At 38.1% G+C, this 18,086-nt stretch overlaps 1 protein-coding gene across 1 annotated transcript in view; it reads left to right on the top strand.

Annotated features, from left to right (window-relative positions):
* SVEP1 (sushi, von Willebrand factor type A, EGF and pentraxin domain containing 1) overlaps nucleotides 1-18,086 on the top strand; it is a 159,204-nt gene that overhangs the window by 104,939 nt on the left and 36,179 nt on the right. Inside the window, exons 30-39 of the mRNA XM_058173212.1 lie at nucleotides 2,025-2,195; nucleotides 3,050-3,223; nucleotides 5,296-5,415; nucleotides 6,532-6,708; nucleotides 7,840-7,924; nucleotides 9,481-9,672; nucleotides 10,513-10,680; nucleotides 12,561-13,233; nucleotides 13,772-16,551; nucleotides 17,113-17,338. Of these exons, the coding sequence (XP_058029195.1) occupies nucleotides 2,025-2,195; nucleotides 3,050-3,223; nucleotides 5,296-5,415; nucleotides 6,532-6,708; nucleotides 7,840-7,924; nucleotides 9,481-9,672; nucleotides 10,513-10,680; nucleotides 12,561-13,233; nucleotides 13,772-16,551; nucleotides 17,113-17,338 (4,766 nt within the window). The remainder of the gene's footprint in view (nucleotides 1-2,024; nucleotides 2,196-3,049; nucleotides 3,224-5,295; nucleotides 5,416-6,531; nucleotides 6,709-7,839; nucleotides 7,925-9,480; nucleotides 9,673-10,512; nucleotides 10,681-12,560; nucleotides 13,234-13,771; nucleotides 16,552-17,112; nucleotides 17,339-18,086) is intronic.

Raw genomic sequence — 18,086 nt, 5'->3', positions numbered from 1 at the left:
GAATGGTCACTAAATGAACTGTTGTAAGTTCAGGACTACCTATATTCTAGGACAGCAGTCTCCAACCTTTGCGGACCAGCAGAGGGGGAGAGAGAGATTGGATGGTTCAGCACAAGCGTTGTGCACCCATCATTTGTGCAAGTTGAGTTCAGACAAGAATGCGTTTGCCCACTGTTTGTGCAGCCCAGTTCCGAACGGGCCACAGCCCAATATTAGGTGGCAGCCTGGGGTTGAGGACCCCTGTAATAGCAAACATTCTTAATTCATTAGACTGTAATGAGTGGGCAATATTTTTTATATGGAAACAAGAAACCGGTCATGTTATACAGTAGAATAATGGAAGAAAGAGAGAGCTATTAAGGGCAAGAAGATTTATTAATATTTTAGAAAAATAGTTTAATATATTTAAGGGAACAGCTTAAAAACATGACTGTTACTAATAACATTTTAATATAATTCACTCCTCTATAAATTTTGTAGTAAATATTTACCTTAGTTGAATATGTTTTAAGTTAAATGTTTGTGAAATAAGCTATTTAATTTCAAATTAATTAAAAGAGCATAAATTATGAATATGATGTTCTATTTCATATAAGTGTGGTTCAAGAATAAATTCTAGCATAGTAGGTTTTTATTATTCCAGTTGTTCCTATTAACTATAAAATGCATCCTGAAATTCTGTCTGCTATTCCACTACACTTATACTACACGGAGTTCTCAGAGCAGGAGCATCAAGAAAAATAATTCCCTGATAGCACATAGAAAAATGTTTTAAATTTACTGGTATTAGTTCTGAAGCATGAGGCTAAAAATACAGTTATCCCCATGGCCTTGCATGGATACACTTGATCATTCAATGACTGGAACATTCAGTCTTACAATTCCTCAAATTCCAGTGTTGTGTAATAAGTGTTCATTGGGACCTCAAACAAAATATTTATGGTTTCCTGCATTAAGAATGTTGAAAGCATGAAATTTAGGACTGGGTCATAGGGAAATATTTCTTGGCCTTCATGAAACAATAATTCAAATTTTTCTTGATTCATTGTTTGGTTTTTGTTGTTACTGGGTTTTTTGGGTCATTTTTAAATATAAACATTGTTTTAACTTAAGTATTGAAATGTAGAACACTTCCTACTTTAAGAGAGCTTAGAAATATTTATAGATTTAAGCAGGTAGCTTATTGAGTACACTATAAAGAACCTGAATGATGAGTACAGAACTGCAGGATTTAAAGTTGATTTTTTTTTTGTAAATATTCACAACTCAGTCATGCTTCCCTTATTCTCACTTATCACATAGATAAAATATAATCCTCAGAATCTTCTTTCTCTAAAAAAAATGGAGTGTTGATTTGGCAGTACAGTGTAGTGGCTTTTCATTCTAATGGAAGAGGGATTTGTTAAATAAAAATGTACATAATTGTGTCAAATTAGATCATTGCAGCACACAAATTACATTGTATATAACATCACACAAATTATCATTACAGAAATTGGGTCAGTTGCCTGCAAAATCTGCTATAAATAGTTCAATTGTTCTATGGGGATATTATCAGGGTGGGCTTCCAAAAATTTTAGCAAAGGGTTCTCTGCCTGGTTGCTGGGTGGGCTTGTCCATCGTGGGTCTGGCCTAGTTGGCCTCCTGCACCACAGCAGGAGGATTGTTCTTCCCCTTCCTGGGCTCTGGAGGCTTTCCTCCAGCCTCCGGGAGAGTGAAAATGGCCTCCCCAGGCTCTGGAGGCCAGACACGGGCCCGTTTCCAGCCTTCCCAAACTTTCAGTAGGCCCATTTTTCACCCTCCCCAAGCCTCCGTGCGCCCCCTGCACTTACCTGCATCCAAAACAGGCCGCGTGGAGACTCCTGGGAGGGGTGGGGTAGGCGGGGCCAGCCAGGAGTGGGACTTGGGATTCTCTGAACTGCACAAAATCTTAACTAGAGGTTCTCCCAAATCCCTGTGAACCCCCAGCAGCCCACCCCTGGATATTATATATCAATTGTGCATATATGTTGATTTGTTCACAGATTGTCAACCTTTAGAAGGATCCATTCCCCACCTGAAAACTTCATCAGCTACTTTAAAGCCAGGATCAAAAATCTCTCTCTATTGCGACCCAGGTTTCCACATAGTGGGAAATTCTGTCCTGCATTGTCTAAATTTAGGACAGTGGGCACAACCTCTTCCACATTGTGAAAGTAAGCAGCTATTTTTGTAACAATTTTAACTTCAGGATGTACCACACTGTTGTTCAGAAGTTCTTAGAGGTAAGCTAAAAAAAAAAAAAGTACTGAATGGAAGTCACTTAGGGACACCTAAGATACTTTTTTGAATTGTTTTCATATCATCTAAATTTATTGTTAGTTTACAGAATAAATTTGTGCGTGTATATGCATATACATCTATATGGGTATGTGTTAGATGGTGCATGAGATGAGATGAGTAATCGTATTCTTGAGGGCTTATTGCAGTGGTTCCCAACCTTTTTTTGGCCATGCCCCACCTAAGCATCTCTAAAATCCTGACTCCCCCCCCACCCCACCCCCGTGACATATAACTTACTATTTAAAAAGTGAACTCTTATTCATGCGGTGGAAGCCTAAAAGGCCATTAACTTGGTTTAAACAAAGTTCCAATTGCCCCCATTAAAAATGAAATTTCCCCCCTGTGGGGCGTGGGCCCCACGTTGGGAACCACTGGCTTATTGGATTTGTTCTTCATGACCATTGTAGCTTTTTTAATGATTTGCTGAGACTGTTTCCACATTCTTTTTAATGTATTTTTAACAGCAAATTTTGGAAGCAGTTGCTGCTTGACTACAATCGGTACAGAAGGTGAAATTCGGAAAGCAAAGGAAAGCACACAGCACACTTTCTTCTTTAGGTTTCAGCCGATATTGAAGTTTATATTATTAATATGACTATAAATAGAATTATATTGCCACCAGGAACTAGGACTTAAGCTCATGAAAGCCATTTGAAGAAGTGTTTAAATAAATATGTCTCATTCCCTAATAGGTTTATATGTGTATTTATATACTGTTTGGGTATAGGAATTAGTTGTGGAGAACCTCCACCTTTAGAACATGGATTTTACTTGGCTGAGGATTTCTTTGCTGGAAGTTTTGTAACCTACCAGTGCAATAGTGGTTATTACTTGCTGGGAGACTCAAGGATGCTGTGTACAGACAATGGAAGCTGGAATATTATTTCACCATCTTGCCTTGGTAAGTCCACGTAGACCACATGATTAATATCAAAAGCTAAATCTATGCTTTCCTGTCCAGTTCTAAGGATTTTGTGACTATGACTGACCACAGGCGAGCAAGTGTCATTTCTTTTGTCACAATGGATACAGGACCTAAAAAGATGCTTTAGATTTCTTAAGTCCTACATGTTCCACAGGATTTATAAAACTACTTAACTTGTGAAGGAGTTTAACGCTCAAGTTCTCAGTGGGATATACAGTTTTGTGGGTCTTTGGATTCTGGTAGAAAGGAGAAATCATTATTTATTAATTTATGGTCCAAGACCAAACCAACGAACATTAAAACATATATAGTAGTTTAACCATTTAAATATATAAATTACCTAGAAATCAAAAACAATCAAATCTTTGAGGAAGGCACCAGCCAATTCCCTACAGATTAAAAAAATCACTACTGCCCTACATATATTTAGCTCCTACCAACCTAGCAATCCAAAAGAAAGCAAAAGCGAGTAGATAAATAGTATCATTTTTCTGGGAAGGTAACAGCACTCTGTGTTTTGCTGCACACTCCACGCTACAGCGTGATGTCATGATGGCCACATGATCATGGGAATGTCTTTGGACAACATTGGCTCAATGACCTTGAGATGGAGATGTGCACTGCCCCCTGAGGTCAGCTATGATTAACAGTAAAATCTACACAGACTCCTTTACTTATATAGATTTAGAAATAGATGACTTAAAAGGAAAGAAATGATCTCCTTATCATAAGAAAAATAAAACTTTGTAATAATTAGGGTAATAAATATTAAGCGTTACTGTGTATAGAGTAGTCATTTAATAGATAATAGTGTACAGATTCAACCTTCGTATTTGAACATAAAATTGTTATGTGGGAGATTGAACTATCTTTCAGTTGTTGCTCTGATGTTTGGTGCATTGGTTCAGACTGGTGGGGGGGTCGGGTCACACCAATGACTTTTCTAGTAGGAGAAGGTATGTGGTCCATCATGCTTTTTTCACATATATAGGTTTATATACGTTAATTACATTTTTTGACAGAACTTGGTTAGATAGCTTTCAAGAATTGCTTACATTACAAAGAATGTCTGTTTGCATTTTTGTCATCCCTCAGAATCTGCCTCAGTCAGCAGTTCCTCATAAGTTTTATTATATCCTTATAAAGCACCATGAGTACTTTGTATACAAAGAAAGAAAAATGCAGGCATCCACATTTTCTTCACAGATTGCTTTCAAAAGATCTTAAAATAATCAGCATTTTAATATTTTGCAAGGGAACAGAGCTAGTCTCATTCCTAGAAAACTAATTTCTGGAAGTAGAATACTAAGTTCTAGTATAGTTAGTCCTTGTCTTATGATCCCCAATTGGAATTGGAATTTTGATCAGTAAAAGGCAGATGTTCTTCTTCAGAGGTGGTCTCCCTGTCAGCAGCTGACCCTCCCCTATATCTGTGCAGGCAGGCAGCTCTCTATCTGGTCGGCCACTTTCCTCAGTGCCTTAGTGGGCCAGGAGAGCATCGTCCTCAGCCGCTGGCCTCTCCACTCATACCAAGGGAGAGGTGCCATCCCTGTCAGACTATCCCAGTTCCAACTCCTCATCCTCCGAACCAAAGTCTGATGAGGCCAGACAGCAAGATGATTTATGACTCTAATGCCGTCAACATTTGTGGTATTGCAGAGAATAAGAAAAAGACAAGATAGGCCAGAATTTTAATCAGAATGGCCTACAAAATTAAAAATTGTGAAGAAGAAAAGGGTAAAGACAGTAATGGATGAATGAGAGAAATCATAGTTAGATGCCATTTGGTTCAAAGAGAGAACTAGAAAAGGCGAGCTTCATAGTTGGACTGACGTTTACCGAGAGTGACAGAGAAATATTAGCAGCATTTGGTATTTTCTGTGAGTGCCAAGCTTAAGAGGCAGCAAAAGAGAATGGGAGGAGACTTTCAGGAGATTATACAATATTCTGAAGTGGAAAAGATACAGGGAGGTTAAAAGCAGTACAAGAAAGTGAGGGGAAAGAGAGTTACATTTTCTAGTAACATGAAATACTGTATTTGTTTCTAGATGTTGATGAATGTGCAGTTGGTTCAGACTGTGACTCCCATGCTTCTTGCCTTAACACAAATGGATCCTACATATGTACCTGCATTCACCCATATACAGGAGACGGCAAGAAATGTGCAGGTAAAGGAACCGAAATGCAGAACAGTTTGGATGGGCATATGAAAAATTGCTTGTATTCTAGAGAATCATAGCTATTTTTTTCGTCCTCCTCTCAAAATCCCTCACTGAAATTCCAGATAACCAGCCTTCCAAAATTTGTGATATAGCAATAGCACTTCAACTTCCCAGTGCTTTACAACCCTCTCTAAGTAGTTTACAGAATCAGCATATTGCCCCCAAAAATTTGGGTCCTCATTTTACTGACCTCAGAAAGATGGAAGGCTGATTCAACCTTGACTCACGATCGGTCAAGATCAATTGGTCAGGATCCAACTGCTGGCAGCCGGCAGTCAGCAGAAGGAGCCTGCAGTACTGCATTCTAACCACTACGCCATCACACCAGTATAATTGGCATAAGCTTTAACTGGAGCTGGCTTAAAGATTTTATTAACATTTGTATTAGTAATCCTTTATTAAGACCACACCTTATTTATTTTGAAACTAAACCATTTTTTTTCTAAAATGATATGGTCTATTAAATCATATATTCAATGGATAATGAATAACACTATTTCCAAGCAAATTCAGACCTGGTAACTTCTAATTTGTCCCTTGGATTGGGAAGATTGTCATAAATTTAACACAGATAGCTAGCACTATAACCCAAAAATGGCAAAAAGGCAAAAAAAAGCAAAAAAAAGCAAGAGGGTCAAGATAGCTCCTCCCTGGAGGTTCTCAAAGTATATCTTTAATGCTGCAAGTAGGTGCTTTGGTTTGGTAAGATTTCTATCTATAGGTAAGGAGCAATAAAGGAAACTGCTTAGAAATAACTGTCTTTCTTGGTTTTGTAGCCTGACACTAGAATAGTGTTGAAAATAGTAAAGAAAATTTCTCACGATGCAAGGTGACCAACTTGCAGTAGTGGTATAAATCCAAGTAATGAAAAAATGACTCAAAGGTTGATCTAAACTTGTTCTTTAAAGAGTTTGATGAGCATTCCCATGCTTTTTTTTTTGTCTGGGCTTTTACCCTGCCAAGTTGCCTACTTCAATGTTGCGTGATTTGTTTTCATTTTTAAGCACATGAGCCACACCTGATGTCAGTAAGCTCTGTTTTACCTTATATCTGATTCCAAAGAACCCGTAAAATGCAAACACCCAGGAGATCCTGAACATGGTCGCTCGCATGGTGTCAGCTACACTGTTGGTAGCGAAATCAGGTTTTCATGTGAAAAGGGCTACCAGCTAAAAGGAGTGAGTCAAGTTACGTGTTTGGAATCTGGGGAATGGAGCCATCTGATACCATTTTGCGAAGGTATTTTTTTTCAATATTCTTATGATCGTATAGATAGAAATCATAGCGGCCTGGAATAGGCAGTTCAGCATAAAATTTATAGGAATTGCTTATTCGGGAAAAAACATGATACTTAATAAGAGTTCATAGATTTCCTTCCGTAGGTGCCAGTATTGGATTTGTAACTTAAATAGATGTTGTTATTGATAGAGACTATATCAAGCTTATTTCCAGTGGCTGCTTAAGGACAAACAGTCCGAAATTACAGTGCAGGTGGCTAGATTCTGCACAGCAGCACTGGGGATTCATCGGAAACACGTGTAAAACCCACCGTAGCTACTTTATACAACAAATGTGGCAAATCCTTTGCACTCCTTATTCCTTTTCCTTTTAATAATAAACTGACCATGGGCCTCACAGTTTATGGATTGTAATTTTAGTATAGTTAGAATAGAATAGAATTTTATTGGCCAAGTGTGATTGGACACACAAGGAATTTGTCTTGGTCCATATGCTCTCAGTGTACATAAAAGAAAAGATACGTTCATCAAGGTACGACATTTACAACACAATTGATGGTTAGACCATATATAATTGATAGATTGGATTTTATCATAGATTTTTCTGTTATTGATTACTTTATTTTAGATTTTTTTTTAAATTGTATATTTATTGGGTGCTTTTATTTGTTCTGGTCTCTGGTCTGTGACTGTAATAAATTGAATTGAATTGAATTGTATTGATAGAGATGTCCAGCGTTATTTTCAGTTGTGATTGTTTAGTTGCAGACATATATCAGTAATTCACATTTAAGGTGGCTGAGCTTCTCATAAAGGAAAAGGAAATATTCATAAGTCATTCAGTGAGGCGGTAGTGGAACACAATCTGAGGTTATGTAAAAACTATTGGATACTGGACATCTATGCTGCATTCCAGAAATGGAGTTAACAGTGAAATTCTTTCTGAATTTCTGTCCAACCTACATTCCTTTTTGTTCCAAATTTACTTTCTAATAATATAAGATTTTTCTGCTCTCCAGCTACTTAATACTAGCATTTAGTGTGATTTCCATTTCCCTTTTGGGAGTGTAGTAATGGTGTAGCAATATATTTTGCATAATCCAAATGATATTTTAAATTTTTTTTCTTCAAGCTATTTCCTGTGGTATTCCACCCCACCCTAAAAATGGTGCAATCGATGGCTCCAGATTTACATTTGGTAGTAAAGTAATGTTCAGGTAGGACATCATTATATCGGGGACTTGTTATTTGGCGACAAATATGGAAAATATATAATAATCATTGGAAAAAAATTAATAGAACATATGTAATGCATTTAGTCTATATTAGAAATACTACAAAGTATATTTATCTATATCCCACCTTTATTATGTGTACAAATAACTCAAGGCAGAGAATATATCCAACACACCTTCCTCTCCTATTTTCTCCATAACAAAACTGAGAGGTGGGTTGGACTGCAGTACTGAAAATACTGAAATGCATATTGTAGAAGTTATTGGGAAAACTATTTGCTTCCATATGTGAAATTATCAATTCGTATATTTTGTATTTAAGAAGAAGCTGGACATTGATACTTGCATTGTGCTTTTTTTTTTTTCTCGCAAAGGCAATAGCTAGTTTGTAATAATAATGCATGCGATGAAATTGTATTGCTGTCATTGACTATGAAATACTTCAAACGTTCTAAATGTTAACCTGCTTTGAAACTATATATGAATGGACTTGGCTAGAGAAATACAAATATTTAATAATTATAGTATCTTTTGTAAAATAGTTCAGTTTGGAAAGTAACTTTTGTCTGTTATTTATCTTTGACATAGCACAGGTAGTCCATATTTAACAACGGTAATTGGGACCAGCAACTCCATAGCTAAGTTACATGACGTTAAAGCAGGGCTGTTCAACCTGCAGCCCGCGGGTCGTATGCGTCACACGCTGGCCATGCCCGGTTTAGCGAAGGGGGGAAAGTCACAATACATCAGGTGACGCCGCGAGTTTGACACCCCTGCCTTAAGGCATGATTTTACATGACTTAAAACAGCAGTTAAAGCAACTCCAGTTAATGTGGTTAGGTGAATCCTGTGTGATCATGGAGTCCCATGGTCCCATAATCACCATTTGCCAGCTTCTCCATTGACTTTTCTTGTCATAAGCTGGCAATGAAGATTGCAAACTGCAATCATGTGACTGCTGCAACCATCATCGATGTCAGCCAGTTGCCAAGCATCTGAATTACAATCGCTAGTCATAAATCCCCTCAGTCAGTGCTGTTGTAACTTCAAATAGCCACTAAATGGGTGGTAACTAAACGAGGAACTATCCAGATTTCACGCAGTAATATCTACTTAAGTATATTTCAGAGAATTGAAATTAAACAGTTAATGCCATGTAAATATCACATGATACTCATTTGATGTTTTATTTTGCTGTGGCAGGAATTACAGAGGAATTGGTAGCCTTTATATTTGCTCTCATGCGCTGATTGCTCTGTGGCTGGTCAGAAATCTGGAAAAATGGAAAGAATGATAAACTTTTAAAAACATAACTGCTGGCTATAGAAGATTATGTTTTACATAGTTAGAATGATAGTGTAGTAATTTGTGCTATCTTATTTCAGTTGCAGCTATCAGTTGCAGTGCCACAGCTATCTTATTTCAGCTGCAGCTTTATATTTGAGAATCCATGCTAATAAATCAGGAGAAATATTGTGAAACAGGCATGTACCAAAATATATGTATATCTATTTATTATTATTTTTGTCTACCTACAGATGCGAAGAAGGATACGTTTTAGTGGGTGAAGCAGAAGCAACATGTCAAGCGAATGGTAGATGGAACCATTCTTCCCCGTTTTGTGAATTAGTACAATGTTCCCTCCCAAAAGAAATAAAGAATGGAAAATATATCATGAACGGTGTGATGTACCTTTCTAATGTATCTTACACATGTGACGTGGGGTACAGGTAATCAGAAAACCAGATTTTATTTGGTATATACCATGTCCTTGTTAAAATTGCAGAAGAAAAACTAACATGTATTCACGAGTTGTAAATACATGCAAAATGTTCCATATGGAACTTAAACTGCTTTTTGTTATTTGGTGCCATATATTATTGCACAGTAGAAGGCAAATGAGTTTCAAAATACTATTTCCTAATCATTTTTGAAGCATGCACATTCTGACTGATTCAACCTAGTTATTCAAGATTTGTGCTCCAAAGGTTATTACTTATAATTCAGAAATGGTGCGCAGGTAGTCCTTGACTTACAACCACAACTGAGGCCAACATTTCTGTTGCTAAGCAAGGCAACTGTTAAGTGAGTTTTGCCTCATTTTACAACCTTTCTTGCCACAGTTGCTAAGTGAAGCACTGCAGTTGTTAAGTTTGTTATATGGTGGGCTAAGTGACTCTGCCTTCCCCATTGTCTTTGCTTGTCAGAAGGTCACAAAAGTTGATCACATGATCCCAGGACGCTGTAACCAATACATGTCAATTGCCGAGCATCCAAATTTTAATCACATAACTGTTAGGCTGCTGCAATAGTTATAAATGTGAAAAATTGTCATAAATCACTTTTTTCAGTGTTGTAGCTTCGAACAGTCACTCAACCAATGGTTGTAAGTCAAGAACTACCTGTATATACCCCTGGACTGATTGTTAATCAAAGTTGAACAATTTCGACGAATCCTTAAATGAAAAAGAATATTTGTTGTCCTATTCGGACAGAAAGAGCTTTTCCCTCCACTACTTTTTAATCTTACCCACTATCTACTCTATGTTTTTTATTTATTTGTTCTTTAGGCTACAAGGACCATCTGTACTTGTATGTGAAGCTTTAGGTAACTGGAGCAGCTCACCTCCAGATTGTGAAATCATTTCTTGCGGCCTTCCTCCAGTAATTAAAGATGCTGCTGTTACTGGAAACAACTTTACCTTTGGGAATACTGTCACTTATACGTGTAAGGAAGGGTACGTAAATCAGCATTAAGTTCAAACTCTAGCAGTATCGTTTGATGAAATGTTATTAATAATGTTGTGGCTTTTTTTTCTAAATCCATATTTCTGTATTCACTTAGGGCAGGTTTCGCAAAGTTTTGCACTGCTGCAACTCCTTAAAATGATAAATAACTTTGTGTAATCCTCCAGGAACCTATCTAATGATTTCATTAAGGTTAGGATTGGGCAAGAAAGAACTATTATCACTTAATTTTAATAATTCATTTTAAATCTACATATTACAGGGTTTCTCAAACTTCATGGTCTTTCAGATCAGCCGATACTGTGCTGGCTCAGTAAAAGGGTTTGCTCTGGGAAGGAGACAGAAAAATAAAGAGAGAGGAAAATGTGATGATGCTGTCAATGCATACATCAAAAACTTTCCCACTCCGTAAAAGATTATTAAGTTTGTGCCGCAGTCCATATTCAAAGGGCAAAATATAATGTACTGAACGTGTGAGGTATATGCAATATTTGTTGGTAATATCTTTTTGCATTTTTTGAGAGCTTACTCAATACCTGGATTTCAGATTCATGACAGATGCTACGTGCATGATGTATCTCCTTATATTCATATTTTGTTCTTTAAATCCAGATCACTGTGCCAAACTGTATGCGTTGCCAAGGTAGCTTTCTAAGTAGTTGAGAAACTCAGGGGGAAATTGTCATTGTACCTTCCAAAAGTAAAATTGTGTTACTGCAGACTTTCACCTTTGTTCCTATTCAAAAGAATACTCCAAACCTGGACTTCTATTTGTTTTTTTAAATGGACCATTAAACCAGGGAAGTTATTTAATTAAAGCAAGAAAGCAAGCTTTTAGGAACTAACTTCTCCACTTGGAAGTTCTCCAGATGGAATCACTGAATTAATTTATCGAAAAGCAGGAACAAGTGCTTCTTAAACATCAACTAGGATAGAAAATGGCTACTTGTTTCTATGCATTTCAGCTTCTAGAAGGGTGAGAGGTTAGTTCTTTTTTAAGAATGATTCATCCAATAATCAGTTGCCCTCCCCTACTTGCAAACACTCATGCTTTGAAATGTATATATAAAAAGATGTCCTAAAGGTGTTTTTCCAAGAGGCCACTGGACTTTCTGGTTTTTCTTTGAAGACGTTTCGCTTCTCATTCAAGAAGCTTCTTCAGCTCTCAGTTGCCTCTTGAAAAAAGTCCCTTTGGGACAACCATGACCTGGATGACTGAGAATCTCCATAGATATATAAAAAGATGCATTTGCCCCCCTTTTCTCTCTGACACACATACGTGTGTGTGTGTGTGTGTGTGTGTGTGTGTGTGTGTGTACAGTGTGTTATATATACAATATTTCTATTATTGTAATGGTAAGAGGGAATTGCGGGGGAGGGGGAGCACAGCTTGCAGCTGCTTAAAGGACAAAGAAAGAAATTCAGAAAGGAGCCTCCATAACTTCTCAGACTGTAAAAGTCGGCAGGAGATTTGTACAATCCAACCTGCAAGATTCTGTTAATATGGCCTTACAATAAAGTAGAATTAGCTCATCTGGTCATGTTTCACGTCTGGTATTTCTGAGAAGGCTGACAGTTACATACAGTGCAGCCAAAGTTGTCTCAGTTTTTTTAAAAACAATTGAAAATGTTCTATGAAATTTATTGGGGTTCAAAGTGCTTAAAGTTCTTGCTAGTGCACTTTTAAAAAACTCACATTGGATTATTTACAATAACAATGCATTTTCACATATTGGCCAATTTGACAGTGACTTTGAAACGTGACTTTCCCCCTGTAGTCTTGTGAGTTAGAAGTTTATTTGTACAAGGCAATTGAAGTTGTCTACTCAGCCCTTAGGAATCTATCCCTGCTATTTTTTCTAACCCATAGCTACACATTACTTGGCCCTGACACTGTGTCATGTTTGTCCAATGGCAAGTGGAACCTCAGTCAACAACAGTGTGTGGCAGTATCCTGTGATGAGCCGCCTCCTGTGGAACATGCTTCTCCAGAAAGTGGACATCGATTATTTGGCGATATAGCAATCTACTATTGCTCTGATGGGTACAGTCTGGCTGGCAATTCCCAGTTACTTTGTAATGCCCAGGGCAAATGGATGCCCCCTGCAGACCAAGATATTCCTGAATGCATAGCTGACTTCTGCAAGAGGCCCGAGTCTGTCTCATACAGCATCTTGGAATCTTCAAACAAGGCCAGATTTTCAGCTGGGTCAGTTGTGAGCTTCAAGTGTACGGAAGGTTTCGTTTTAAACACTTCTGCTAAAATAGAATGTGTCCGAGGTGGTCAGTGGAACCCGTCTCCCTTGGCGATCCAGTGCATCCCCGTTCGTTGTGGAGAACCAGCAAGCATTGCAAATGGATATTCAATTGGCACCAATTACAGTTTTGGGGCCATTGTGGCTTATAGCTGTATTAGAGGCTACTATATTAAAGGAGAGAAGAAGAGAACGTGTGAAGCAACAGGAACATGGAGTGGTACTGTGCCAACTTGTCATCCAGTGTCCTGTGGTGAGCCACTAAAACTTGCAAATGGAATGATTAAGGTATTGGTACAGCCTTGAACATAAGCAAAATAATGTTTTGTGCATTAGGTGCAGCCAACATTGTCTGAAAGCTTATTATAGATCATAAAATCCTGAAACCTTACTAAAAGTGAGCTAATTTTTTTAATTATGGGAATGTATTCATGTTAGGCAAAATCAGAAGTGTGGTGCTATATGATAGCTACAATGTTTATGGCACTGATACTTCCAAATCTGGGAAACTTTTCAGTAGGTAAGCAGGAAGATTTGCAGTAGTGCCAGAAATATTTGGTTGTTTGGCATAAGCACTAAGAGGGTACTAAGTCTGTATACATATACACATACATATGCAGAGACACATTTTAAATATAGATACATATATCATGTCTGTCACAGCTTTGTAAACTAACATTTCATAAATTGGGTGCAGAAAGCCTACATTCTGCCATTTTTTAAAAGTGTGGGATAAATTAACTATTGTTCTGTAAAATCAGATTGTTAAAGATTTTGATGGTATATCACTTTATCAGATATAACATTTATTTCATCCATTTTATAGAATATGACAGGACGTTCCTTTGGAAGTGAAGTGACATACCAATGTAATGAAGGTTACCAGTTGATCGGAAGTTCAAGGTTATTTTGCCAGTCAAATCGTCAATGGTACAGTGAAGCACAACCTTCTTGTGTGATCCTCAATTGTGGAGAACCACCTACCTTCCAGCATGGATTCAGCAAGGGGAAAAAATTTGAAGTGGGAGCCAAAGTCAGTTTTTTCTGTGTTGAAGGCTATGAATTGATTGGAGATGTTTCTTGGACCTGTCAGAAATCAGGAATGTGGAACAAAAAACAAAGCCCTCAATGCATCCCAACTAAGTGTCCTGAGCCACCATTAACTGAGAATCAACTTGTCTTGAAGGAGATGGCTGATCAAGTAGGGGTAGTACAGTTGTCATGCAGAGAAGGCCTTATTTTGTATGGTGCTTCCATCCTGAGATGTTTGTCATCCCAACAGTGGAATGACTCTTTTCCTGTCTGCAAAATGGTACTCTGTCGTAGACCTCCTTATATTCCTTTTGGGGACCCTGTGGTGTCTTCTCTGCATTTTGGTAGCACAGTGAGCTACACATGTATGGATGGATTTTTGCTCAAGGGAACATCTACTATTATTTGCCAAGCAGATGGTACATGGACTTCTCCACTTCCAGAATGCATTCCTGTGGAATGCCCGCAGCCAGAGGAAATTCAGAATGGTATTGTAGATGTGCAAGGCCTCACCTATCTCAGCACAGCACTGTATAGTTGCAAACCAGGTTTTGAATTAATGGGAAACACAACGATTCTTTGTGGAGAAGATGGACGTTGGCTTGGAGGAGAGCCTTCTTGCAAGCCCATTGAATGCTCCAAACCCAGGGACATTAAGAATGGTCGGTATTCATATGTTGATCTACACTACACACACACAGTTACCTATTCATGTGACAGAGGATTCCGGCTTGAGGGACAGAGAGTCCTAACCTGCCTGGAAACAAGGGAGTGGGATACAAAGGCTCCATCTTGTAGAGCAATTAATTGTGATCCTCCTCAGCCTATTGAGAATGGGTTTGTAGAAGGTGCAGATTACAGCTATGGTGCCATGGTTATATACAGCTGTATTCCAGGATTCCAGCTTTCTGGTCTTGCTATGCAGATCTGTGAGGAATCGGGATGGTCTAGTGTTAGTCCAGTTTGTCTACCAACAGACTGTGGCCTTCCTCCCCATATAGACTTTGGGGGATATGTAACAATCAGCAATGAAGAAAAGCATTTTGGCCAAGAAGATGTATTTGAAGAAAGCTTCCTTAAACCAAGCCAATCTAATTTATCTCCAAAAGAAACACAACATTCCTCAAAAGCCATTAATAGTTTGCCACTATCTAGCTATTTATATGGGACTACAGTGTTGTATAGTTGCTATTCGGACTATGAACTCTTAGGAAATTCCGTGCTAGCTTGCCAAGAAGATGGAATGTGGAATGGTAGTGCTCCTGCCTGTATTTCCATTCAATGTGAATTACCACTGTTCCCAGAAAATGGCTTTGTACATTTTACAGAGAACACTGTTGGTAGTACAGTGAAATATACCTGTAACCCAGGGTACAAGCTGATTGGATCAGATACAAGACACTGTATGTCAGGCAGGCAGTGGAGTGATTCAGCACCAACCTGCAAGATAATATCATGTGCAGTGCCTAGCAGACCCATGAATGGCATAGTAAAAGGAGAATTTTACACCTATGGTAGTGTGGTCCAATATGATTGTGATCAGGGGTTTCAGCTAAATGGTTTAAATAAGAGAACCTGCCAATCTGATCAGAAATGGGATGGAAATGAACCACTGTGCATTCCCATTTCCTGTGGACAAGCTCCCTATTTAGAGAACGGTGAAGTGAGTGGAGAAGAATACACTTTCCAAAACCATATTGAGTACAGCTGCAAAGAAGGTTTCCTGTTGGAAGGGGATCGGATGAGAGTTTGTCTTGCAGATGGGACCTGGAGTGGGAACACTCCAGTGTGTAGGCCAGTCCAGTGTCCTGAACCAGTGAAACTTGTTCATGGCCGGATCATTGGATCAGAATTCGGCGTTGGAAAGAGAATTAAGTTTTTCTGTGATGAAGGGTATATATTGCATGGCACACTCTCTCGTACCTGCCAGGCTAATGGAACATGGGATAAAGAACCTCCATTCTGCGAACCTGTCAACTGTGGGCCTCCTGAGGACATCTCCCATGGTTTCCTGAATGGTTCTGTCTTTAGTTTTGGGGAATATGTAGAGTATGTTTGCTTCCCTGGTTATGAGTTACAAGGTAACCCAGTGAGGCAATGTCAGTCAAATGGTTTATGGAGTGGAAGACCCTCTTCTTGCCTGCTTTGTGAGTGCCCTATACCCACCATTCAGAATGGGATAGTTACAGGTAGCCATTTTGGCTGTGGCAAGAAGATAGAATTTCAATGTCTAGAAGGTTTCAAACTGCTAGGACCTTCAGAAATCACATGTGAAGCTATTGGCAGATGGAGTTCTGGCTTCCCACATTGTGGGCTGATTTCCTGTGGCCCTCCACCTGTGATTCCCTATGCATTTATCAACGGAGGCAGTTCAGTGGATCAAAACACCATAATTTATAATTGTGAGATGGGTTATGTGATGCAAGGAAGCTCGGAATTGACTTGTACAGAAAAAGGCGTCTGGAGTAGGCCATATCCAAATTGCACGTTACTGACCTGTGGACCACCACCTGCTGTGCCTCATGCAGTTGCTTTTGGAGAATCTCAAGACTATGGAAGTAAAGTTCAATATAGGTAAGAAGTATTGATAGTTTCATATTAGAAGGGAGGGAGGCTGGCTAAGAGTTTCACAGAGATTTTATTAGAGTTTTCTAATAAAACATGAAATAATTTCTAATAAAACATATGAAAGAATTTCTGAATTACACTGCCAGGAGTTCCCCACCATTAATCAGGAATTATACATCCAAGTAGGTTATCCTCAATTGCATTACAATAATTAGCTTTTGAATCAATAAGATGCAATTCTGCAGAGCACTATCTGAAACAGAAGTGAGGGACAGCCAGAAAGCTTTGCAATACTTAGTCCAGCTAAAAGATGAAAGTTCTTAGGAATGATATAGTCAATGGGTTACCAGTTATCAGTCATATTAACTGTCGAAGACCTTCTTTTTTTTTGGTGACTATTACTAAACTTATTCTTCCACCAAACATTTGCAGGAGTAGGTCTCTGAAATTCTTTTTATTAATTTTTTACTAGTTGATGCATCTCGGGGCACATAACTAAAGGGAAAGAATGTTTAATGTGGAATGTACAATAATTCATATGGGTGACAAAAGTTTACTTTGTTTCAGATGTCTGGAGGGTTATATGATAGAAACAGAAGTGGATATATGCACCTGTCAGGAAGATGGGCACTGGTTCCCTAATACTATTTCCTGTTGTCCCAGAAAATGTCCCATGCCACCAAATATAACCAATGTTATTATTTCTGGTACTGAATTTACTGTGAATAAAAGCATCACCTTATCGTGTCCAGAAGGCTATCTTTTGATGGGTACCAGCACCTCCACTTGCCAGGTAAATTTTTCCCCCTCCAATCTGTTTTATTTTGGTTATGAAAAGCCCCATAGTGTAGCCATATATCAATAGTGAGAATCTGCCACTAGTGTTGTGGTTATTATAAAGAACAACACAAAACTGTTTTCAAAATTATTCTGCCCTTTAAGCTTTTGAATGCCAATAAGGGAAAAGCTGGATTCTCTACAATTGTTGTTTCATGAGATCTTACAAGATATTTTGAAATGTCTCTTCATCCAGTTAAAAATTAAGAATGTTCAGAAGGTCATATTCCTCTGACTATTTGTTCAGTAACAGAGATCACATTTACCGTAAAATATATGCCTTTTGTATATTTTGCTTTGGGATAAAAATGGTTAAAACTGTATGGCCCTGCTTTCAGTGGGTTTTTTTTTAATCCATTTTGTCTGTCAATGCATTTCATCCTTTGTAATGAGTGCATTTATCAACAAATCTCTGATTATCCAGTTTATTATTTAGGATGGAATCAGCCAGGCTTCAGAATGTTCAGAAAATAGAATATGATTTAATAATTTAGTAGAAAACTTGTTCCTAATATTTTCAAACTAGTTCTTTCTAAAACCTGATATTTCTAATGTTTCAAAAATAATTCAACCCAATATTTCACAATTGTGTGAAATAATCTTTTTCTGCTGAAATGTATGCTATCAGAAAAAGCAGAAATCATACTTCCTTTTCTATTAATCTACTGTAGATCTTTGACCCTTGTACGTTACTGTGCTACGTA

Source organism: Ahaetulla prasina, chromosome 2 (genome assembly GCF_028640845.1).
Source record: "Ahaetulla prasina isolate Xishuangbanna chromosome 2, ASM2864084v1, whole genome shotgun sequence".
Classification (NCBI taxonomy): Eukaryota; Metazoa; Chordata; class Lepidosauria; order Squamata; family Colubridae; genus Ahaetulla; species Ahaetulla prasina.
This window is presented reverse-complemented; position numbering and strand designations above follow the sequence as displayed.